Genomic DNA, 18,939 nt, shown 5'->3' on the forward strand with positions numbered 1-18,939 from the left:
CGGTCAGGAACCATTTCGTGAGAGGTATTTAACATACTTTTTCTACTGTTGCCGTCTAGCTCAGTTGGCCAAATATAGGCTGCAAGGCCCTTGGAGAAAGAATAGCACCAAATGTGCCTTGCCGTCGTCCAAATCCTGCTCCATAGCATAGCGGCGCTTGATGTATATCCATTCTCTTTTGATATTTGCGGATACTGTCTCATTCAGGCCTAACAGGTGAAGGATAAGTGCCATCCTGAGAAGCGTGATACAATCGTGTCTTCCGCAGTTTCCCTCGATCATTTTTCCCATTGAGAGATATATAAATAAACGAACGGCTTGATTGAATCTCATGCAAAACTACTAGCTAGCTAAATAATTCAAATGATTGCGTTGCATTCCATCCATCCGCTCGTCCATCCACGCTCAATCCATTATGCATCAACGAATGATAAGAAGCACAGATGGGTTCTTGGCCCGAGTCCGAGCGCCTGCTGCTCTTTTCTGCAGCCTCTTCGAATTTATGCGAGAAGAGGGGAGATATCATTAGAGATTTCGTGCTGGTCCACAGTTGCCCTTGGGCTTCGCTATTTCTCCTAGGGGCCGCTGTTTTTGTTACAATTGTTATTTCGTATGAATTCGCCAGTATACCCAGAAGGAAACGCCGATGAACGCTTGGGGGGGAGAGGGATAAGGAAGCTGTGTAAAACTGCAGACAAGGCCATCGTTCCTCGCCCTCTTGAAAGGCAATATGGTATCTCTTGGGGAGGAACTTACATTACAGTTACATCCGCGGATATTCCCGCATTCGGCGTCATTAGCACACTCTTTTCCCTCCCTGGCTCCACAGACACCGTCCTATCCGCATTTCCTCCCAAGGCAGGGATTGTTGGGTCAATTACTGGTTGCTTGGCGGGCTTGACAATTTATGATTGGGAAGGGGGATGAGGACTATGGGAAAGGGAAGTAGAAGAGGGGAAATAGCTCTCTCACTCGTTTAAGAATGTCATTTTCGGCTGGGGCTGCGAGCGCAAGGCCGAACAGGGCAATGAAAAATAGGTCAATAAACTTCATATTGGGAAATATATGGGATAACTTCGTGTGTATTATAGAGGTTGATAGTTTGCGATTTCGAGGAAGTTTGTTCTGTATCCTGCAATATCAACGCTGGAAAATTGTAGCTTATGTAGAGAAGGGTTCAAAAAGAATGTCTTTCCGCGAGGCTGTTGTTTCTCCTTATATACCTCGACCTGTGTGCGATATGTTAGAATTACTCAAGCCACTTTTGATCGCCGTCGGGGGTCAAGCTGCAATAACATTTAATGTAACGAATGACCCATGGAAGTGCTTGTAAGATATTTTAGAGTGAAAGAGGCGCACTGGAAATTCTCCGTCTGCACTGCCGGTTATCGCCTAGTGTGCATGGAAAACGTTCTAAGCATCCACGGCGTGAGAATGTGGAAGAATTGTTGAGTTGGCTACCTTGGGCAGGGTAGAACTCTGATGTTACCCGAAGCAGCGCATGCAACACAAGGGCATAGAGCAATATGCCGAGAATAAAACCTTCAATTATCAATCCCACCGATAGACCTGCGTTAGACCCGTATAGCTTTCCGTTTTTCGAGGTTGGTAAATTATTTGTACAGTAGATGTACTGCCATGGCTATTTAAGGGGTCACGAACAAAGAAACAATGAGAACCGCAGCCCTACCCGCCCTATCACTATATTTGTGCTGTTATTTTCCGGGAATCATTCCTGTACTTGACGTCACCAGCAACTGGAGGGAATTTTCGGGACATAGCAAGTACATTAGAAATTTGATTCTCCGCGTAGCTGATCGCCGAGAACGGGAAGAGATGAATGCCGGGTAGAAATGAGACTGTATCAAACCTTTAAACGCGCCCACATATTGTTGCGGATACCTGAAAACCTTCTGCGGCGGTCCGGGCCGGGTCATCTCTTGAAGTAGAAAAATCTTTATTATCCAAACCGCCACAGTGTAAGCGTCGGATTAGCTATCCGCATGGCAGTCACTAGTCAAAATGAATACACCTAGGACGGAAATGGACCATGCTACTACGCTGTATGCATTGATACTGACGAGTGGTGGTGGGTGCAATCTGATCCGTCTGATCGCCAGCAGCCAGCCTCCAGCGAGATGACCACATGCCACGGCATCAGCCTACATCTTCATTTCCTCATTCCTGCCTTGAAAATGAGACACAAATGGGCACAGCCAAATAATTCATAAAAGGGGGACTGTATGTAGGCAGCCCGAAAAAGGTGGGAAAAAGTTAAGGAGAGAGCACGGAATTCAGTTTGACAAGGGATTATAGTCGCGCATGATCATCGCTGTGTATCCAACCCAAATACCAACGCACGAAGCACTCGAGGGAATATTTGCGACTAACCTTAATGAGTCGGTTAGATCCACTTAGGCTCGAGGGAAATCTCTGCTGAACAACCCCTCCGGCTTCCAGTTTCATATTTACGTCTTGTTTAGGTAGCCACTTCCGTTCGTACTTCGTGGTTGCTATCGGGCGGTTTATATTTTCCTCCTAAGTAATAACTCCGAGCTCGCTCGAGAAAGCAATATATATACGAACCCAGTAGTTGAGAAATTCTGAACACAGTTCCCGGTTGGCTGATGCAGTATGTGGAATATAGGAGATGTTAAAAGGTTCGGTATTGAGCGTCGGGCATCTGTGAAACTGAATATTTATTGTTAGAGTCCAGGCAAGTATCATCCCAAATAAATGAAAAGGTATGGAGATGAAAAGAGCTAAACTGGAAACTGGAAACGCGAGTGAACATATTTGGATGGAACACGTACGCAAAATAGTGTTAGAACCCTTCATAATCTCATATTGACTGTTGGCATAGCTTCATTCAAATGATTCTGCTGATCATATTGATTTTCCCATGGTAGTAACCGAAAATAGATCCCAGCACCGGATATACGCATTATTCAACAAGCTGAGCCATCCGAAAACAGAAGGTGGTGAAAAAGGTACAGCCTTAATCACGATCTCCCGATTTTCAAAAAAACAGAGTCTGCACTGAAGACAAAGTGGGCGGAAACGCGAAAATTGCCGTCGGGTCTGTATGCTCTGCAAAGCAGCCCACGAGATTCCCAATCCACATACAGTTATATATACCAATGGCGCTCGAGGCCTTCGTCCAGAGCTTTCTTCCTTCTCTCACGCCAAATTACTGTCCCTCCATTTCCTTCCACTCCTCAAATACCCCTCCTTCCGGGTTATCTCCCTTCTCTTCTCTCCAGCCCCATGCCACGCAGTAGTGACTGGCTAACAATTTCCACTCCTCAATCTCATCGAGCATCTCCAGCCTAGCCACTCTCTCTTTTTCCTCCTCACTGATCCATCGTTCCCATATGAAATCTACATCTGCCGCCCCCTGGCCACTCACAAATCCATGTCCTTGCAACCTTTCCCGCTGAGCTGATAATGACGCGTAGCGATGCAGCGTTTGCAGATGGATGCCCCTCGTTGCGAGATTAGCCACCATAGTTCTCCCAAACGGGTCGTCAGGCCGTATTGGCTCGTACAGTATCAGAGCTAGGGGTACTGAGGAGGCAGACGCTGCTGGTATAGATGTGAGTTCCGGTGTAGATGGGGCGGTCGATGACGTTGAAGAAGGCGGGAAGACAGCCTGCGTAAAATAGGAGAGTACATTGACCGCATCTGTGGGGGAGAGATAGATCAAACAGCATTCAGATATAAGTAACGTTGGAACCGTCCTGTCCACGCCCTGCAGTAAGGTGGGTGAGCTGGAAGCCGATAACGTCCGCAGATCAATTGGATGGATGTGAAGGTATTTCGAATGCAGAGCATATCCATCCGCTGATATATTCGCATCCTCTGGCTCGTGTATTCCTAAGGATTTGCGCAGGAGAGGCGAGGAGCGAATGGCTTTTATTTTGGTTGCTGTGTTGGTTGGGAAATCTAGCTCGTGGTATACCAGGTCAAGGGACGGATGTTTTGAGAGTAATTGGAAAACTCGCGTATCTGATCCTGCGCCGAGTGATATGATCTGTCTCTTTCGAGGCGAGGTCTTGTTTGTGTTTAGGAAACGGTATACGAGGGAATCCAAGGCGGTTGTTCGCACATACGTTCCTACAAAGAGCAGTGTCAGCAACGTATTGCGCAGCCAGTTCGAGAGAGCCCAGAAATGTGTAGAGAAGTTCAGACAAAGATTTAAATGAAGAATGGGAGGAATACCTCTATTAATTATCGGATACCTTCTTGAACCTATTCCCCCGCCATTTACTAGGACCTGTACAAACGGGTCATGGAGATATCCTAGGTCCACGGCGCTGAGCCTGGAAACACTGGCGTCGTTGTCTGTTTGCTGAATGATCTTATCCTTTGCTACTGTGCCCTCCGCATCGCTAGTAGTCGGTTCATTGATTCCACGCCCCCTCAAGCGGCCTCTTCCAGCCCCTCGTCGAAGAGTGTTTAGGTTGGGGATCTGAGGTGCTGGCATTGAGATTGTGTGATGGTTTTGCAGTTTGGATTTGGTGGGGGTTGTCTTGTTGCTTGCTGATATCATCCCTCCACGACCACAACCCAAGCACGCTAGATCTGCTTGATCGTCATTACAGCCTTTACTTTGAGAAATACGGGATAAGATGAATGGAAACACTTTAATAAATGAATTAAGTAAAATGAGTTTTTCTATTCACAGAGAGGAAAGAGTCTTCGCCAAAACCCCGCAATTCCGCCGTACAATGTCAAGAATGCTATTCGCAAATTTTCTGCTTACATGCTAATATCAAGGCAAGGGTATTGGAAACAGGAAATATGGCTGAAAATTTATGAATATGGGAAGTTGTTCCGGCAAAGTGGACAGCTACTAGCGTTGCTGCTCTTAAACCAACGGAAGAGGCAATCGGAATGGAACGTATTCTTGCACGTCGCGCATCTCTTGTTGGGCGTTTGCATGTTTGCTGAGATGACGGAATAGCAAATGGCACATTCACTCTGCCCCTTCAACGCGCCTTGGACATTCCTGCGGAATGCAAGCAGACCATCAACAAGGTTGCCATTAGAGAACATAATAACCCCTTGGATGGTCAGAAGCCAGCTCCTCCATTTCTTTTCGTCCACCGCAACGCGGGCACGACCTTCAACACTAGCTTGCTGTAACGGATATGTTGATGGCAGAGAGATGGCAACTGAAGTCGGTGGCGAATCTTCATCCACATCAACGCTCGCGATTATTTCAGCAGTTCTGTGAGAAACTTTTATCTGCAGCGGCTGATCCTCACCAGCAAAATTCTGGGCCGAGAACCACTCGTTAACGCTCTGAAGCGAATCCTCAATAATAAGTGGTGATATCTAAACTAGGGTTAGCCGGATGTGGCGATACATGTTCAAACATCTTGAGCTTACATATTTTTCCGTCCATGCTTCTACCTGCCCTTTCACACGCTTCTTGCTATCAATCCACCAAACTTTTATCAAATTAGGTAGATACTTCAAACATAAATAATATAAATGCACAAGCATGCACTGTGTTTCTTTCTGAGGTGGATCAGACTCATCAAGGTTGAAAGACCGGATATCAAATTTTGACGCGTCAACCAACTTTCCATGTTGATGTTGTAGGAAGTCAAACATAAACTCGAGAAGTGGATTCAAGCAGTCGTTTTCTTTGATATTTGACACATAGCTTTCTTGGACAGGAAGTGACTAAAGAAACGCATAAGTTATTCCCAGCGACCTAGGAAAGGTTTTCTGTTTTGGGAGGTGGGCCGAGCTTACAGCATTATTAAAGTGATCGAAGACAGTTTTCCAGCTTAATAGGTAACATCGAAGCCCGATCCATACATGATCATCAAATTTAGCCTGACTTATGATATTGATGGTAGGGACTTCCAAAAGAAGAGAAATTAATTCATCCGGGAGTCTGGCTACAGCATCCGATAACGCAACATCCAGGGTCACTGCCTCTTGCAATTTAGGGATCGCCCGGTGCAGGATGTCGTATGTAGCACGTTGGATGTCTCTAGAAGGCGCCGAGAGAATGGAGAAAAGGTCATTGATATCCTCGACATGGTCAATAGGTAGTCCTACTATTTGACGAGAAAGGATGTTTGCCGTGATCTGGAGAGGCTGGTCATAGCTTAACGAGGAGTCTATAGTTCAGTGTTAATATGAATAACCCACGAAACAAAAGGGAAGTAGCTTTACCAAATTCTGCAAGTAACCCTATCAACGCTGGTGAATGTGTCTTCTGGGAAGTAGTCCATATATCCACCAAGTCATCGTTGCTGTCGCTTGTCGCAAGAGATTTTAAGCAAGCGAAAAGTCGTAACGAGGAGTGTAGGGCAGGAAGGGATTCATCAGAGATCGCCATGTCGCCCCATAAATTATGGAGAAACTCAAATATGTTCGACCAGTGAGATCCGTATATTTCTCTGATCAAGGGTAAAATATTGACAAGCAACTTCAGGATTTCCGAAACCAAGCCCTGTGGTGGTGATTGCGACTGTAAACAATCGACCAAGTGCTTCACTAGAAACACAAGCCTAGGCTTTGGAACGTTCTGTGTAATATTACTCTCTCCGCAGATGAGAAGGTTGAGAGTCACGATCTTACGAAGGCCTAAATAACATTAGAACTGTAAATTTAGTGTATATAAATAAAAACCTCACCTTCAGAGCCATTCTCAACTTTAAACACACTACAATCGGAAATCAGTTCATTGCACAACCGAACGCCAGATGGACTGGCCGCGATAAAATCCCTGAACGCTGCGACAACTGAAGGTAAAACGAACGGGTTCGAGGGTCCGTCTAGCTGCTTTGCCCTCTTCAAGCAGGATTCGCCAGATCGCGCCGTCCCTGGCGAATCACGCTCGCCGATAACCTTGGCGAAAGTTTCTGCTACATTGTATGAGCTTGGAGACGTTCCTTGCAGCGACTCGAATTGCTCTTCCCAAAAATCGAAAATATTTGGGGCCGATTTTTCCTGATCTGTTATCGGCGATGCAGATTGGAGCCAGTCCTTAATGATAAGGCGAGCTTCTGAAACCAGCTCTGCGCATTCATCTCGAATGTCTGGAATATCAAGGTCAAGTAAACCCTTTGAGCCTTCCTGACTTACATCATCATTAACCAGCTGGGTCGCCAAGGGTAGGTAGAAGAACAGTATTTCACGGGCATCTTGTTCGATGAATTCCAGGCTGATTGACGAGAGCACTTTCGTAGCATAGAATGTCAGTCGGAATGCTGAAGAGAAATGGTAAGGGTCACGGTTAACGGAATCGAGCTCTCGGGAAAGGCCTTCGGGGGAAGATCTATCTGCAAGAAATACTGCTCCAGCAAGGGTTTCAGTTATGGCAGCGGACGCCTTCAGTGGCTTCCGAAGAAATGGGCCCAACGCTTGCCCCCAGTGATCTTGAGTAGGCAGTAAACGAGATAATATTCGAGGCTTGTCTTCCACGGACGTTTTCGCAAGGACCTCCTCTGCAATACCAACCAGAGCATCAATGCTAATTGAACATTAGCAAAGGGTATTTATGAGCGACCCACTTATGGCAACTTACGATAATGACTCTATTCCAACATTGCTGAAGTTCTGCTGGATGATTTCAATGGACGACCGGGTCCCACTTTCCCCTTTTATTATATCTCTAATATGGATTTGCAAGGAATCGGCAAGTTGAGAAACTTCATCGGTTGAAGTCTCAGAGATATACAGTATTTTAGAGAGCATCCGCGAGCCATCTGGACTATTCACAAACCCTCGGATAATCTCCGGGCATCCTAAGGCTATCTGGAAAAGACCATACAGTACCTCCCGGATATTCTTCTCAGATGATAGATTATCAACTAATGAATTTAGAATTCGATGAATGATCCCATTTCGTAGGGCTCCATTTTTGATCAGAGTTATGATTTCAATCCAGGCTTCGCGGGTATTATGCAATGCCCTGTCTAAATCTTTCATGATTAAAAGTTCCAACTTTGGGTGTGCTTCAGCATCAGAGAGAGTGACACATGAAAACAGCTTTTGGAGTCCAGGTAATGCTGAACTTCCAAGATCCGTCTCGAGGAAAGTATCAATGGAGCTTTTAAGGCCACATTGAAAGCCTTTTTTGCCGCGAGATCCAAATAGGATAGAAATAAGGCGATCCGCTGAAGGCGAAAACAGAAGCTGCGTGATATCTTCGCTGAGAAACATTTCTAGTCCCTCGACCTGGGCAGCAATACCAGGGGTTCTGGCGATAGCTTCATCAATCATTGAAGCAGCGCCATACGGCTTTCCATTGCGAGACCTCAGAAGCTCCACCGAAGCTTGAAGCAACGGAGTGCCAGCCACCTGGAAAATGTTCGAAACAAATGCCAGACCACTATTTTGAGCTACTTGGGCCAAAACCTGCCCCTCTAACTCAAAGAAGCGCTTCGCTTGAGCACATATTGAATCTTGGGACTCCTTAAACCCAATAGCCTTTTCTGGGGATGACAATCTGATTGTTTCGATCAGGCTATCGGAAAGGCTCGTCCAGAGGCTCTGGACAGCCTCCGCGCCGGTATGCTCCGCCATGACAACAAACGTTTTCGCGCACAACTCCGGCGCAAATTTTCCATTGAGGGACCACCGCCCGTTATCAGGGTGACCCAGGATGTACTGTTCTAAGATGGGCGAAATCTGGTTTTGAAGGAATTTATGGCGAGCGACCTTGTCTGAAATAAAAGAAGATATCCAAAATCCGGTATCGACAAAGCATGACCAGGCAGCGCCGAGATTGGCTCCCTGCTCTTCCCGACTTAGAACTGAATCGTGGATCGTGTCCATTAACCGGTTTGCATCTTGTACGGTGCTGTCGTCACTGACCGGTTGGGTAATCAAAATTCCAAAAGGGATGGATTTTAGCAGTAGTTGTAGGTTCTCCCAATAAGCGGCATCAGCCCCTTCCGAACCCTTTCTAATATACTGATAAAGTCGCTTTGTAGCAGAGACTTTCCCAGAATAGTCAGATGTCCATAATTGGGGGCGTTCTTTAGTCAAGGTTAATAGAACATTAGAGAAATCAAGAGCAGAACCTAGTTGGCTTGTTGGAAGAGCTTTCGATAGAAAACAAGTGCTGATGGTTTTCCATTCTATCAGGTTGCTTTTTATAGAAAGCAAAGTCCGAAGTAAATCATACGTAGATCGGCGAACAAATGGGTCTTCGTGGCACGAAAACGACCAAAGCGACTTGCTGGTAATAAGAGTTGATATAAAGTCGGAATCTTTGTCCAGTTGGGTAGTTGATGATTTTGCTGTTACAATTAGTTCCGTCGTCCAGCTAAGAAGGCCACCTACCGCATGAAACGTGTTACTTACCGAGCAGTTGTTTTAACAGCTGTAGAGCAGTTCCGGCAACGCGGGCATGTTTTGCTTCGGCTTCATCTGGCCTAACAGTACGCTTATCACTTAACGTCTGTGGAGTTTGCTCTAGTACAGCATCGATAACAAATTCGAAAATTGATAATCGGTAGATTTTCCACAGGCTTTGCCTTTTCTCTTCGGTTGGGAAAGCTCTGACAACCGATTCTTGCGCAGCTCGGAACACCAGTTTGTCACTATCGTAGAGGCCAGCGAGCCATGCCCCAACTACCCTTGAAATATAGGGGGCTATTCGCCTCCCGGATAATGATACAAAACGGCCTTGGAGGACATGGGCAAGTTGTCGAACACGGCGAGAAATATCTATTGACATACGTGGATATATTTTTATCTAGCCGGAGGGTAAGGTAAGCAAAGATTGTTATTTTGTCAACGACTTCCAGTATATAAACCAACACATACCCAAGCTTCAATGAGACCATCTTCCAAGCTCTCACTTCGGGTATCCTGCGCACATAAGAAATCTTGCAGATCTTCTAACGCCTTCGTTTTTGTGGTAGTATCCTTTTTCAGGAGATTTTTGAATGAGACAACCAGCTGAGGCTGGGAAATTCTGGAGAGATCTGGCGGTTCCGCGATGTATGACAGAGAGGAAGAAGCGCCTCCTTGAGTCATAGAATCCGTTGAAAATTTTCCAAATGCACCTGCAGAGTTCCCAAACCCTCCAAAGGCAGCTCTGCTGCTAGATGCTTGAGACTTAAATTTTTTACTCATGGCTTTTGAAGGCAAATCAGACAACAAACAGGCATACACATGGCTGAGCCAGATGAAATCAATCTCACAGCCCGCCTAACAAAATAAGAAAGAAATATTGGAATTAAAAGAAATGCGTCAATCCAATAAGCAAGAAATCCTATATGAAACAAGATGCTCTCTTATTGGTGAGTATCAACGTACGTTTGTTCCCTGCGTCTTGCCCCCGAAAAATTAATTTAGGCCCTGAAATCACCGATCTCGTGACCTGGCGTCCGCACTAGCCTTTCTCCGGGGTTAACGTTAACGCGTGTGAGCCTCATTCAACAACCGGTGCCTGCCAGCCTATCCACTACTACGATACTATTCTCTACGGCAGGGCGCCAGTGACTGACTTTGAGGAGAGAGCTTCCTCTTGCGCCCAATATGCAATTCTTCATCGAGTACGATTTTCCAATCTTCCTCTGGATAGCTATTTAGTCTCGATTTACTGATAGAAACCTAGTGACCTCCCTGTGCTTTTTCCATACCCACGCATCTATCCGGAGCAATATGCCTACATGTGCGATCTGAAAAAGACGTTGGATGCTGGCGGGCATTGCGTTCTAGAGATGCCATCAGGAACTGGGAAAACTGTGTCACTTCTTTCGTTGATTATCGCATATCAACAGCATAGACCTGAGCAACGAAAGCTCATATATTGCTCCCGCACAATGTCTGAAATCGAAAAGGCTTTGGCAGAGTTAAAAGCTCTCATGAAGTACCGCACTCGACAATTAGGGTATGCGGAAGACTTCCGCGGTCTTGGTCTTACAAGTCGAAAGAACTTATGTCTTCATCCATCTGTGAAAAGAGAGAAGAGCGGGGCCGTTGTAGACGCTCGATGCCGAAGTTTGACAGCAGGCTTTGTAAAAGAGAAGAAAGAGAGGGGAGAGGATGTTGAGTTGTGTATATATCATGAGGTTTGTATCTTCCCACCAGATTTTTGACTACGCTCACATGTATAGAATCTTGACCTCCTTGAACCAAGTAATCTTGTCCCGCCGGGCGTTTTTACACTTGATGATATAATCAAATATGGAGAACAACATAAACAATGCCCTTATTTCTCCATTCGTCGTATGGTAGGATTAATCTGACCCTTTATTTGGAGTTTATTCTCTGTGCTAACTATCACCAGATGCCCTTCTGTAACGTCATAATCTACTCATATCACTATCTTCTCGACCCAAAGATTGCGGAAAGAGTTTCACAAGAACTGTCCAAAGACAGCATCGTCGTCTTCGATGAGGCCCATAACATTGACAACGTTTGTATTGAGTCTCTAAGCATCGACTTGACTGAAGATTCGTTACGAAAGGCAAGCCGTGGGGCGACAAATCTTGAACGTAAAATTGAGGAAATGAAGAGCTCAGATGCAGAAAAGTTACAAAACGAATACCAGAAGTTGGTTGAGGGTTTGAGAGAAGCTGACGAAGCTCGACAAGAGGAACAATTAATGGCAAATCCCGCGCTTCCTGATGACCTGCTAAAAGAAGCCGTTCCAGGGAATATCCGTAGAGCGGAACACTTCGTAGCTTTTTTAAAACGATTTATCGAGTATCTAAAAACTCGAATGAAAATCACACACACTATATCCGAAACACCCCTTTCTTTCTTGGCTCATCTGAAAGATTTAACCTTCATTGAACGAAAGCCTCTGCGGTTTTGTGCGGAACGGCTAGCATCACTCGTCCGGACTTTGGAGCTTATGAACCTCGAAGACTACCAACCTCTTCAGCAAGTCGCTGCGTTTGCTACCCTCGCAGCTACATACGAGAAGGGTTTTCTCCTTATACTTGAGCCTTTCGAATCAGAAACAGCGACCGTTCCCAATCCAATACTTCATTTCACCTGCTTGGATGCTGCTATTGCTATCAAACCTGTTTTTGACAGGTTTAGTTCTGTCATTGTCACTTCTGGAACCCTTTCTCCGCTGGAGATGTATCCCAAAATGCTCAAGTTTACAACGGTGCTACAGGAGTCATATACTATGACCCTTGCACGTCGGTCTTTTCTTCCCATGGTCGTTACACGCGGCTCTGATCAAGCCCAGATTTCATCCTCATTTCAAATCAGGAATGATCCAGGTGTAGTCCGGAATTACGGAAATCTTTTGCTCGAATTCTCCCGTATCACACCAGACGGGATCGTTGTCTTCTTCCCGTCATATCTTTATATGGAATCCATAATTAGCATGTGGCAGGGAATGGGCATACTAGATTTGGTCTGGAATTATAAATTAATCTTGGTGGAAACGCCCGACTCTCAGGAATCATCGCTTGCCCTCGAAACTTACCGAACTGCGTGTTGCAATGGTCGAGGCGCTGTCTTGCTTTGTGTCGCCCGTGGTAAAGTCTCGGAAGGCATCGACTTTGATCACCACTATGGTCGGGCCGTTATCTGCATCGGAGTACCTTTCCAGTATACCGAATCACGCATACTTAAAGCTAGGTTGGAGTTTTTGCGCGAGAATTATCGAATTCGCGAAAACGACTTTCTTTCTTTCGACGCGATGCGTCATGCTGCGCAGTGTCTTGGGCGTGTCATCCGTGGCAAGGACGACTACGGAGTCATGGTCCTTGCTGATCGTCGTTTTCAGAAGAGACGCTCACAACTTCCCAAGTGGATCAGTCAGGCCATGCTCGAGAGCGAAACGAACTTAAGTACCGATATGGCAGTGGCGACAGCCAAAAGCTTCCTCAGGACTATGGCGCAGCCATTCAAGTCGAGAGATCAAGAAGGAATTTCCACTTGGAGTTTAGCCGATCTTGAACTTCATGTGAAAAAGCAAAAGGAGGAAGAAGGCAAGCGACAGAGGGAGGCGATGGCCAATAACCAAATCCCACCGGATGTGGTCAATGGAAATCGAAACGGAACAATGACTGCCGTTGATGAATTCGACGAAAATATTGACCAGGAACTTATGATGCTTGACGCCTAATGCAAATTTGATACCTCTTTTCCCACGTTTGTTGTAATAAGTTTCAAGGTGCATAGTGGATTTCAATGCCACAGCGTTCGTTTCTGCTTCTTACCCATTAATAGGAAATGTTATTGGGCTGCGGTTGGCGTTACATGGCGTTCTATTTGGAAACTAGAAAGGTTTGAGAGTACTACATTTGAACTGTGTATTTGAACGAATATTAAAGAAATCTTTGAACATGCTAAGCGATATCAAGTACATAGGATGAATCTCGTCCTCAACTTTTCGTCACTAAATATAACGCGATTCCAAAATTCGAAAACGGAAATACGAACGTGTAAACGAACAAAGGGAAAAGGATTGCTCATCACTCAAATGACAAGTAAACATGATCAAGTAATAGCTGAATAGAGAAAATTTTCAGCCAACAGGAGCAAGTACATCAAAAGCACCAGTGCCGATCGTTCCAACGCGTCCCATGACAATCCTACTACTAGGGCTATCCAGGTTGTCCCAGTCCCTCTCCAGCACAGCGTCTCTCAAGAACCCAACAGTGGTCTCGAAGCTCATCTTCATAAACGGCGAAGTGCTATCCTTCACCAGGCCCATGCGGTTAAACGCGCGGAAACCACCAGCATGGGTCATAACATCACCAATGAGATTAAGATGACGATTATCAACCGAAATGCTGTGACTATCGAAAACGGCAGCCATTTCACGAATTATAGATGCACGGGCAGCCTCAACTCCGTACATCAGGAGCATGTCGGCAATTGAATTGGTGTATAACGAATGAGGGTAGACGTAATCCTGGTAATCTCGCATGGCTAACAAGTTGACACCGTCAGTGACGATATGTGCTGGCTCTTTATCGTCGGCCTCAATGTAAGTACAGGTTCCCAGCCCCTTGACGAACTGGATCACGGAGGTCCGAACAGCATCTTCGACGAGAGGGAGGAGCAGAAGCTTGGGCGTCGAGATATCATATCGTAGCTGAAGATGACAAGATTTGCCTTTTTTAAGGTTGAACTTGAACTTTGTGATTTCAGCATGTTTCCCAATGATGGTGTCTTCGCTCTCTTTACTCTTTTGTATTTTTTCCGAGTCAGAATCGGCGTCTGCGTCTGGCATGTCGACATCTTCAGTCGCAGTCCCGTCGCCATGGCGGTTGCCCTCAGCCTCTTCATTGTCATCGGAGTCTGGCTCTTCGGAATCTTGTTCGCGTATAATTGCTTCCTCTCCTTCATCAGGATCTTCGTAGGAGACTTGATTGGAGCGATTCATGTTTGCCATTGCCCGTTTCGCATCGTCTTGGTCTTCCTCCTCGTCGTCGTCATTATCATCATCATCGCCGTCTCTGGCTTCACGCCCAAAACGCCTCGTAGACTCCTCTATCACTCCCGCGGAAGTACCGATGTCAGGCTGGGCAGAGGAGAAAGTAGATAATGATTTCTCATCTATTCGTTTCTTCAACTCTGCGCGTGTTAATTTGACAAGCCGTGGTACAAACTTGTGCTGGAGTGTTTTGAGAATATCTTCAATCTGGATGGCATATTCTTCGGTGTACTCTTCTGGGGGGAAAAAGTCTATTTCTATGTCGTATATTTTTGCCTTCCCACGGCTAGATCCGGATGAAATGCGCTCATGGACTCTAAGAGTGTCCACGACCTCCGCGAGGGTAAGCTTGCTAATCGCTTTAGCAAAAACCCTTCCATCCTTTTCGGTAAGCTGCTTGTTCAAGACACCCGTCATAGTTGGCGTAAGTATTTTATCACTGGCTGTCATAACAATTTCGCGCAGGCGAGGAATACCAAGCGTTACGTTCTTCGCTGAATGTCCAGCCAAATGGAACGTGTTGAGAGTCATCTGGGTGGACGGCTCGCCAATCGACTGCCCAGCAACAATCCCCACGGATTCACCAGGCTCCACAACCGATCTCATATATTTCATATTCATCACCCTAGTGAAATCCTTTTTGGAAATTCTGCTCTCGGTCTTGCCCTTTTCTTTTAGCAATTTATCGGGATTTTCTTTTTGATACTAGTAGAGGTATAAGTCAGTATGAAATGTGCAAAAGTTATAACATTCCGTAATCATGCACACACACCTTTCTTAATGCCATTGCGAAAGATTCTGAAGTACTTCCATAGCAGGACCCTGGAGGAAAAAGGGAAAGTGCAGGGTCCACACAGTCCAATTTGCCCGTCTTTCTCAGTTTTTTGATTGCATTTTGATTCCACTCTCCCGCCTTGTCGTCCTTAACCTTATTTAACTCGTCAGACCCATTAAGCTCTTCAACGACAGACCAGAAATTCTGGGCCAAAAAGGTGAAGTCTTGTAGATGGTTCTGCTTGGTAATCTCAAGCCCATCTTCACCGTAGAGGAACTGCATGACCGATCCGTCAGCGGTCTCGCGAACAGTGTTGTCATATTCTGCCTTTAATCCCTCCATTCCCTTAATTAAGCATCGCTGGAGATACCCAGATCTTGAGGTCTTAACAGCAGTGTCAATAAGGCCTTCTCTACCAGCCATAGCGTGAAAATAGTACTCTTGTGGCTTTATTCCCGTAAGGAAGCGTCCAGAGATAAAACCACCGGCCATGAGGCTGGTCTCAAAAGGCCTAAAGGATGGCAAAGTTTTCCCGCTAATCATCACGGGGACTCGACGACCTTCAAGAACCTGCTGGCCTAAGTTGCAAGAAATGAGATTCGCGTTGACAACAGACCCCTTAGCCCCAGACGAGGTCATCGCCTGCATTTGGTTCCATGGGAATGGCTTTTCGAGCCCGGTTGGAAGACAGGCGGATGTAATCTCAGATGATAATTTGCCGGTTTGCGAGTTAAAAACCGCATCTAATCCAGCCTGCTTCGCGTCATCACGGAGCGCGTCTTCCAGGCGTCGTTTAAGCTCAGCTTCTTCATCCTCCACTTTAGTTTGATCCAAAGTCACATATTTGAGTGCTATTTTGCGGCCTATATCTTCGGCTTCTTCTAGTTTTCGTTTCCGAGCCTCATTTCCTTTTTTCGTCAGGCGAAGATCATCCATGCCGCAAGTAAAAGCTCGCATGTGCAAGAATTTCGTCAGCAAACGACCTAGAACACCTAACAATTTTCCAGCAACAACATGCCCATAAATCTCATGAACTGAATGGACGAGGCCGCGGGGGCTTGGACCCAGTTGGGCTTTGTCCAAAATACCACAAAGAAGTTCGCCATCCCGAAAAATGACTTGTCCTTCCTCGGAGCCTTCACCCCAACGATCACCTCGAGTGCTTGATTTCCCTGTAAGGTTCAAACCATGGAGCCTCTCTGGTGTAATATTCATCATAATGGTGGAGATTACTTGTTTCCCAGTCCAAAGTTTCTGGGGCCGTAAGATCGTCGGCTCCATAAGTAAAATCTTGTCGGTAACAGTGTGGGAATTTTCTGGCCGCAAGCAGCTGTACAGTAACTGATAATAGTCATCTTTATCAAAAAATGTATCGCGACTGGTGAACCATGTTCCCATTGAAATATGGTCCTGGATCAAACCTCTCAGTGGTTTTCCTGCTGTGGCTGATAGGTATTGATGGTCGGTATCGGCCAACTGCATGGCCTCCGCTCTTGCGAGTTCGTTCTGCGGGAAATGCAAATTCATCTCGTCACCATCGAAATCCGCATTGTACGTATTACAATTTGCGTAGTGCATCCTGATTGTTCTTTCCCCAGTAAGTACTCGGGCACGATGACCCATTATAGACGGCTTGTGGAGCGTGGGTTGTCGATTCATCAGCACGACATCGCCGGTGGTTAGATGCCGGTAAACTTTCTTGTTTCTCGATCGTTTCATCTTGAAGTTTGACGGGGAAAGGAGCATATTGGCGATGGCCATTCGTTCGTCGTGGCTTTTGAATTTAAGGCTCACCACTTGACCAACCTCGTTCTCAACGGCAGCGGCACCAGGATAAATATCAGGCCCATTTATCACAGCTTGTTTAAGTTCCCAGTAGTTATGATTGGTGACCGGCTCCGGGTAGGTGAGCTTCTTCGCGAAAACGAGAGGAACTCCAATTTCATTGGTTTCAATATTAGGGTCCGGTGATATGACGCTTCTTGCGGCAAAGTTGACCCGTTTTCCCATCATATTTTTCCGAAATAGACCATCCTTCTTTTCCAGCCTCTGTTTGATACCATCTTCATTTTGCATTCCTGAAATTCCCTGGCTGGGGTTACGATCGCGATCGATAAGGCTATTGACCGCATCTTGTAGCTGTACAATTGTCTGAAGGAGGTCCCGGTAATCTCGTAACCTAGTAACAGACTCGGTGCTATCACCTTGCCTTTCTCTACTAATTTGGTTTATTTGGTCGCAAAGTTTTATGATTCTGGTGAACGAGGTGTTTTGTTGCGCTTCTATGATATCATTCGAGCCATTGGCAGCTATCGGGCGATATTTGTTTGGCGGTACGAGAATATTCTTGATAAAAAACATGTCTGGAGTGACGCGTGGGCGGTGTTTTGATCTCAGCCGTGAGTCGTATACTAGATCTAAAACTTCTTGTTCCTTTTCGAAAAGGAGTCGCAGTGCTGCGTAAACTTCTGGTGACGGCATGAATTGCTGCGCATCCTGTTCACTAGGTTTGTTCCGAGATCCCTTTACCTCGACTTGTGCCAATACTGCATTTCCCATGGTAATCTGCTGTTCTGCACCATGAGAATCCGTCGAAACACTAGCATTGTCGTCATCTGGGTAGCCATTCATATTAGAACCCTGCGACGGATGGCCATGTTTCTTCGACAGGTCGTTCGCTTCTTTTATCAACAACAATGGGTTAGGGACATGAAATCCAGCCTCCGCCATTGCGATCTTAGCCTTTTGCGGTAACGGCTTCTTGAATATTTTCGAGTATTTGTCTCTACGGAACGGAGGGGAAATACTATAAAGTAGTTAGTGGCCAGGTACACTACCTTGTGTTCGACGGAATATTCTCACCCACTACAAGAGGCACATTTTTTAACAGCTGTGATATCCTTAAGAAATCCTCGTACGATATTCCTCCGTTGTTCTACAGCTGCGGAATTCTTTGCGCCATGTAAAAATTCCTGATGCTTACTTCTCGCCAGTACTTGTTGAATACACCTTTTGACGTACGCATCCCGGCGCCTGACAAAGTCTTCCTCGTCTTCATCCTCACTTTCTCCTGATTCTGAACCAGCATCATTATTTGTGCCTCTTCGAGCTTCCATATTATCAATCGCCGCAGCTTCCTCAACCAAACCGTACTGTAACAGTCTCAATTTGCACGTGTAGGACTTGATATCGGCCCGAGACATTCTAAAGCGATGGCAATAGGCACATTGAGCTCTTAGGAGGCGAAATAGCTGGTCGAAGAAAGTGACATTGTACACATGGACAGGCAGCTCTATATGTCCGGCATGGCCATTGCAGGACCAGGAATTCAGACGGCATGTAGTACATCTGGGACGGTTTCAGTCAGCAAAACGCTCATCAAAGGACGGCATAAAAGGGACAAAATAGTCGCATACACATGATCACCCCATGCTCCGAGAGCAGGATCGTACAATCCTCCTGGTACAGGGTTATTCAATGTATCAAGCGTAGGGGTGTTGTAAATACGCTTGACGGAGATCGATTTGATCTCGTCATTGGAAAGCACTCCAAAATCGACCTCCCCAATCGAGGATGAAATCGGCCGTGTGAAGCTAGCCATCTTCTCAGAAATGCCTAGGCTTGTTCCGCTGGAATTGCTTTGGCCGTCGACTGGTGACAAGAGTCGAGGAAGAAGAGTAGCTCGAGATGGTGTATTTTTTTGGTGAAACTTTTCTGCCATGGCGCACCGCCTTTGTAGCTCTGAATCTTGTTTGCGCCAACTTCGCAACCA

The 18,939-nt window shown here is 46.0% G+C and overlaps 3 protein-coding genes across 4 annotated transcripts; 1 reads left to right on the forward strand and 2 right to left on the reverse strand.

Annotated features, from left to right (window-relative positions):
• Nucleotides 1–127: 127 nt before the first annotated feature.
• Nucleotides 128–10,320, reverse strand: BDCG_16249 (the record flags this gene model as incomplete). 2 transcript variants are annotated; one of them, XM_045425500.1, is made up of 13 exons in its annotated part: nucleotides 314–585; nucleotides 757–837; nucleotides 973–2,691; nucleotides 2,814–4,116; nucleotides 4,222–4,554; nucleotides 4,851–5,340; nucleotides 5,395–5,694; nucleotides 5,767–6,140; nucleotides 6,196–6,609; nucleotides 6,660–7,498; nucleotides 7,553–9,272; nucleotides 9,337–9,730; nucleotides 9,802–10,113. In XM_045425500.1, the coding sequence occupies 10 exons, from the start codon at nucleotides 10,111–10,113 to the stop codon at nucleotides 3,191–3,193; spliced, it is 6,102 nt and encodes a 2,033-aa protein (XP_045272230.1). In that variant the 3' UTR covers nucleotides 314–585; nucleotides 757–837; nucleotides 973–2,691; nucleotides 2,814–3,190. The 2 variants fall into 2 exon arrangements, with proteins under 2 accessions (XP_045272231.1, XP_045272230.1); XM_045425501.1 differs by having other exon boundaries at nucleotides 128–585; nucleotides 4,222–5,340; nucleotides 9,802–10,320.
• Nucleotides 10,321–10,341: 21 nt separating this feature from the next.
• On the forward strand, nucleotides 10,342–15,373 carry BDCG_01009 (DNA repair helicase rad15). The gene is made up of 5 exons (XM_045416523.1): nucleotides 10,342–10,535; nucleotides 10,598–11,054; nucleotides 11,100–11,216; nucleotides 11,273–14,780; nucleotides 14,858–15,373. Exons 1-4 carry the CDS (start codon nucleotides 10,519–10,521, stop codon nucleotides 13,073–13,075), a joined length of 2,394 nt encoding a protein of 797 aa, XP_045272232.1. The 5' UTR covers nucleotides 10,342–10,518; the 3' UTR covers nucleotides 13,076–14,780; nucleotides 14,858–15,373.
• Nucleotides 11,975–18,824, reverse strand: BDCG_01010 (DNA-directed RNA polymerase I subunit RPA1). Its single transcript, XM_045416524.1, has 4 exons — nucleotides 18,584–18,824; nucleotides 18,030–18,515; nucleotides 15,165–17,973; nucleotides 11,975–15,097 (listed from the first exon to the last, which is right to left on the reverse strand). Exons 1-4 carry the CDS (start codon nucleotides 18,766–18,768, stop codon nucleotides 13,478–13,480), a joined length of 5,100 nt encoding a protein of 1,699 aa, XP_045272233.1. The 5' UTR covers nucleotides 18,769–18,824; the 3' UTR covers nucleotides 11,975–13,477.
• Nucleotides 18,825–18,939: the final 115 nt, after the last annotated feature.

Source organism: Blastomyces dermatitidis (assembly GCF_000003525.1).
Source record: "Blastomyces dermatitidis ER-3 genomic scaffold supercont1.1, whole genome shotgun sequence".
NCBI lineage: Eukaryota > Fungi > Ascomycota > Eurotiomycetes > Onygenales > Ajellomycetaceae > Blastomyces > Blastomyces dermatitidis.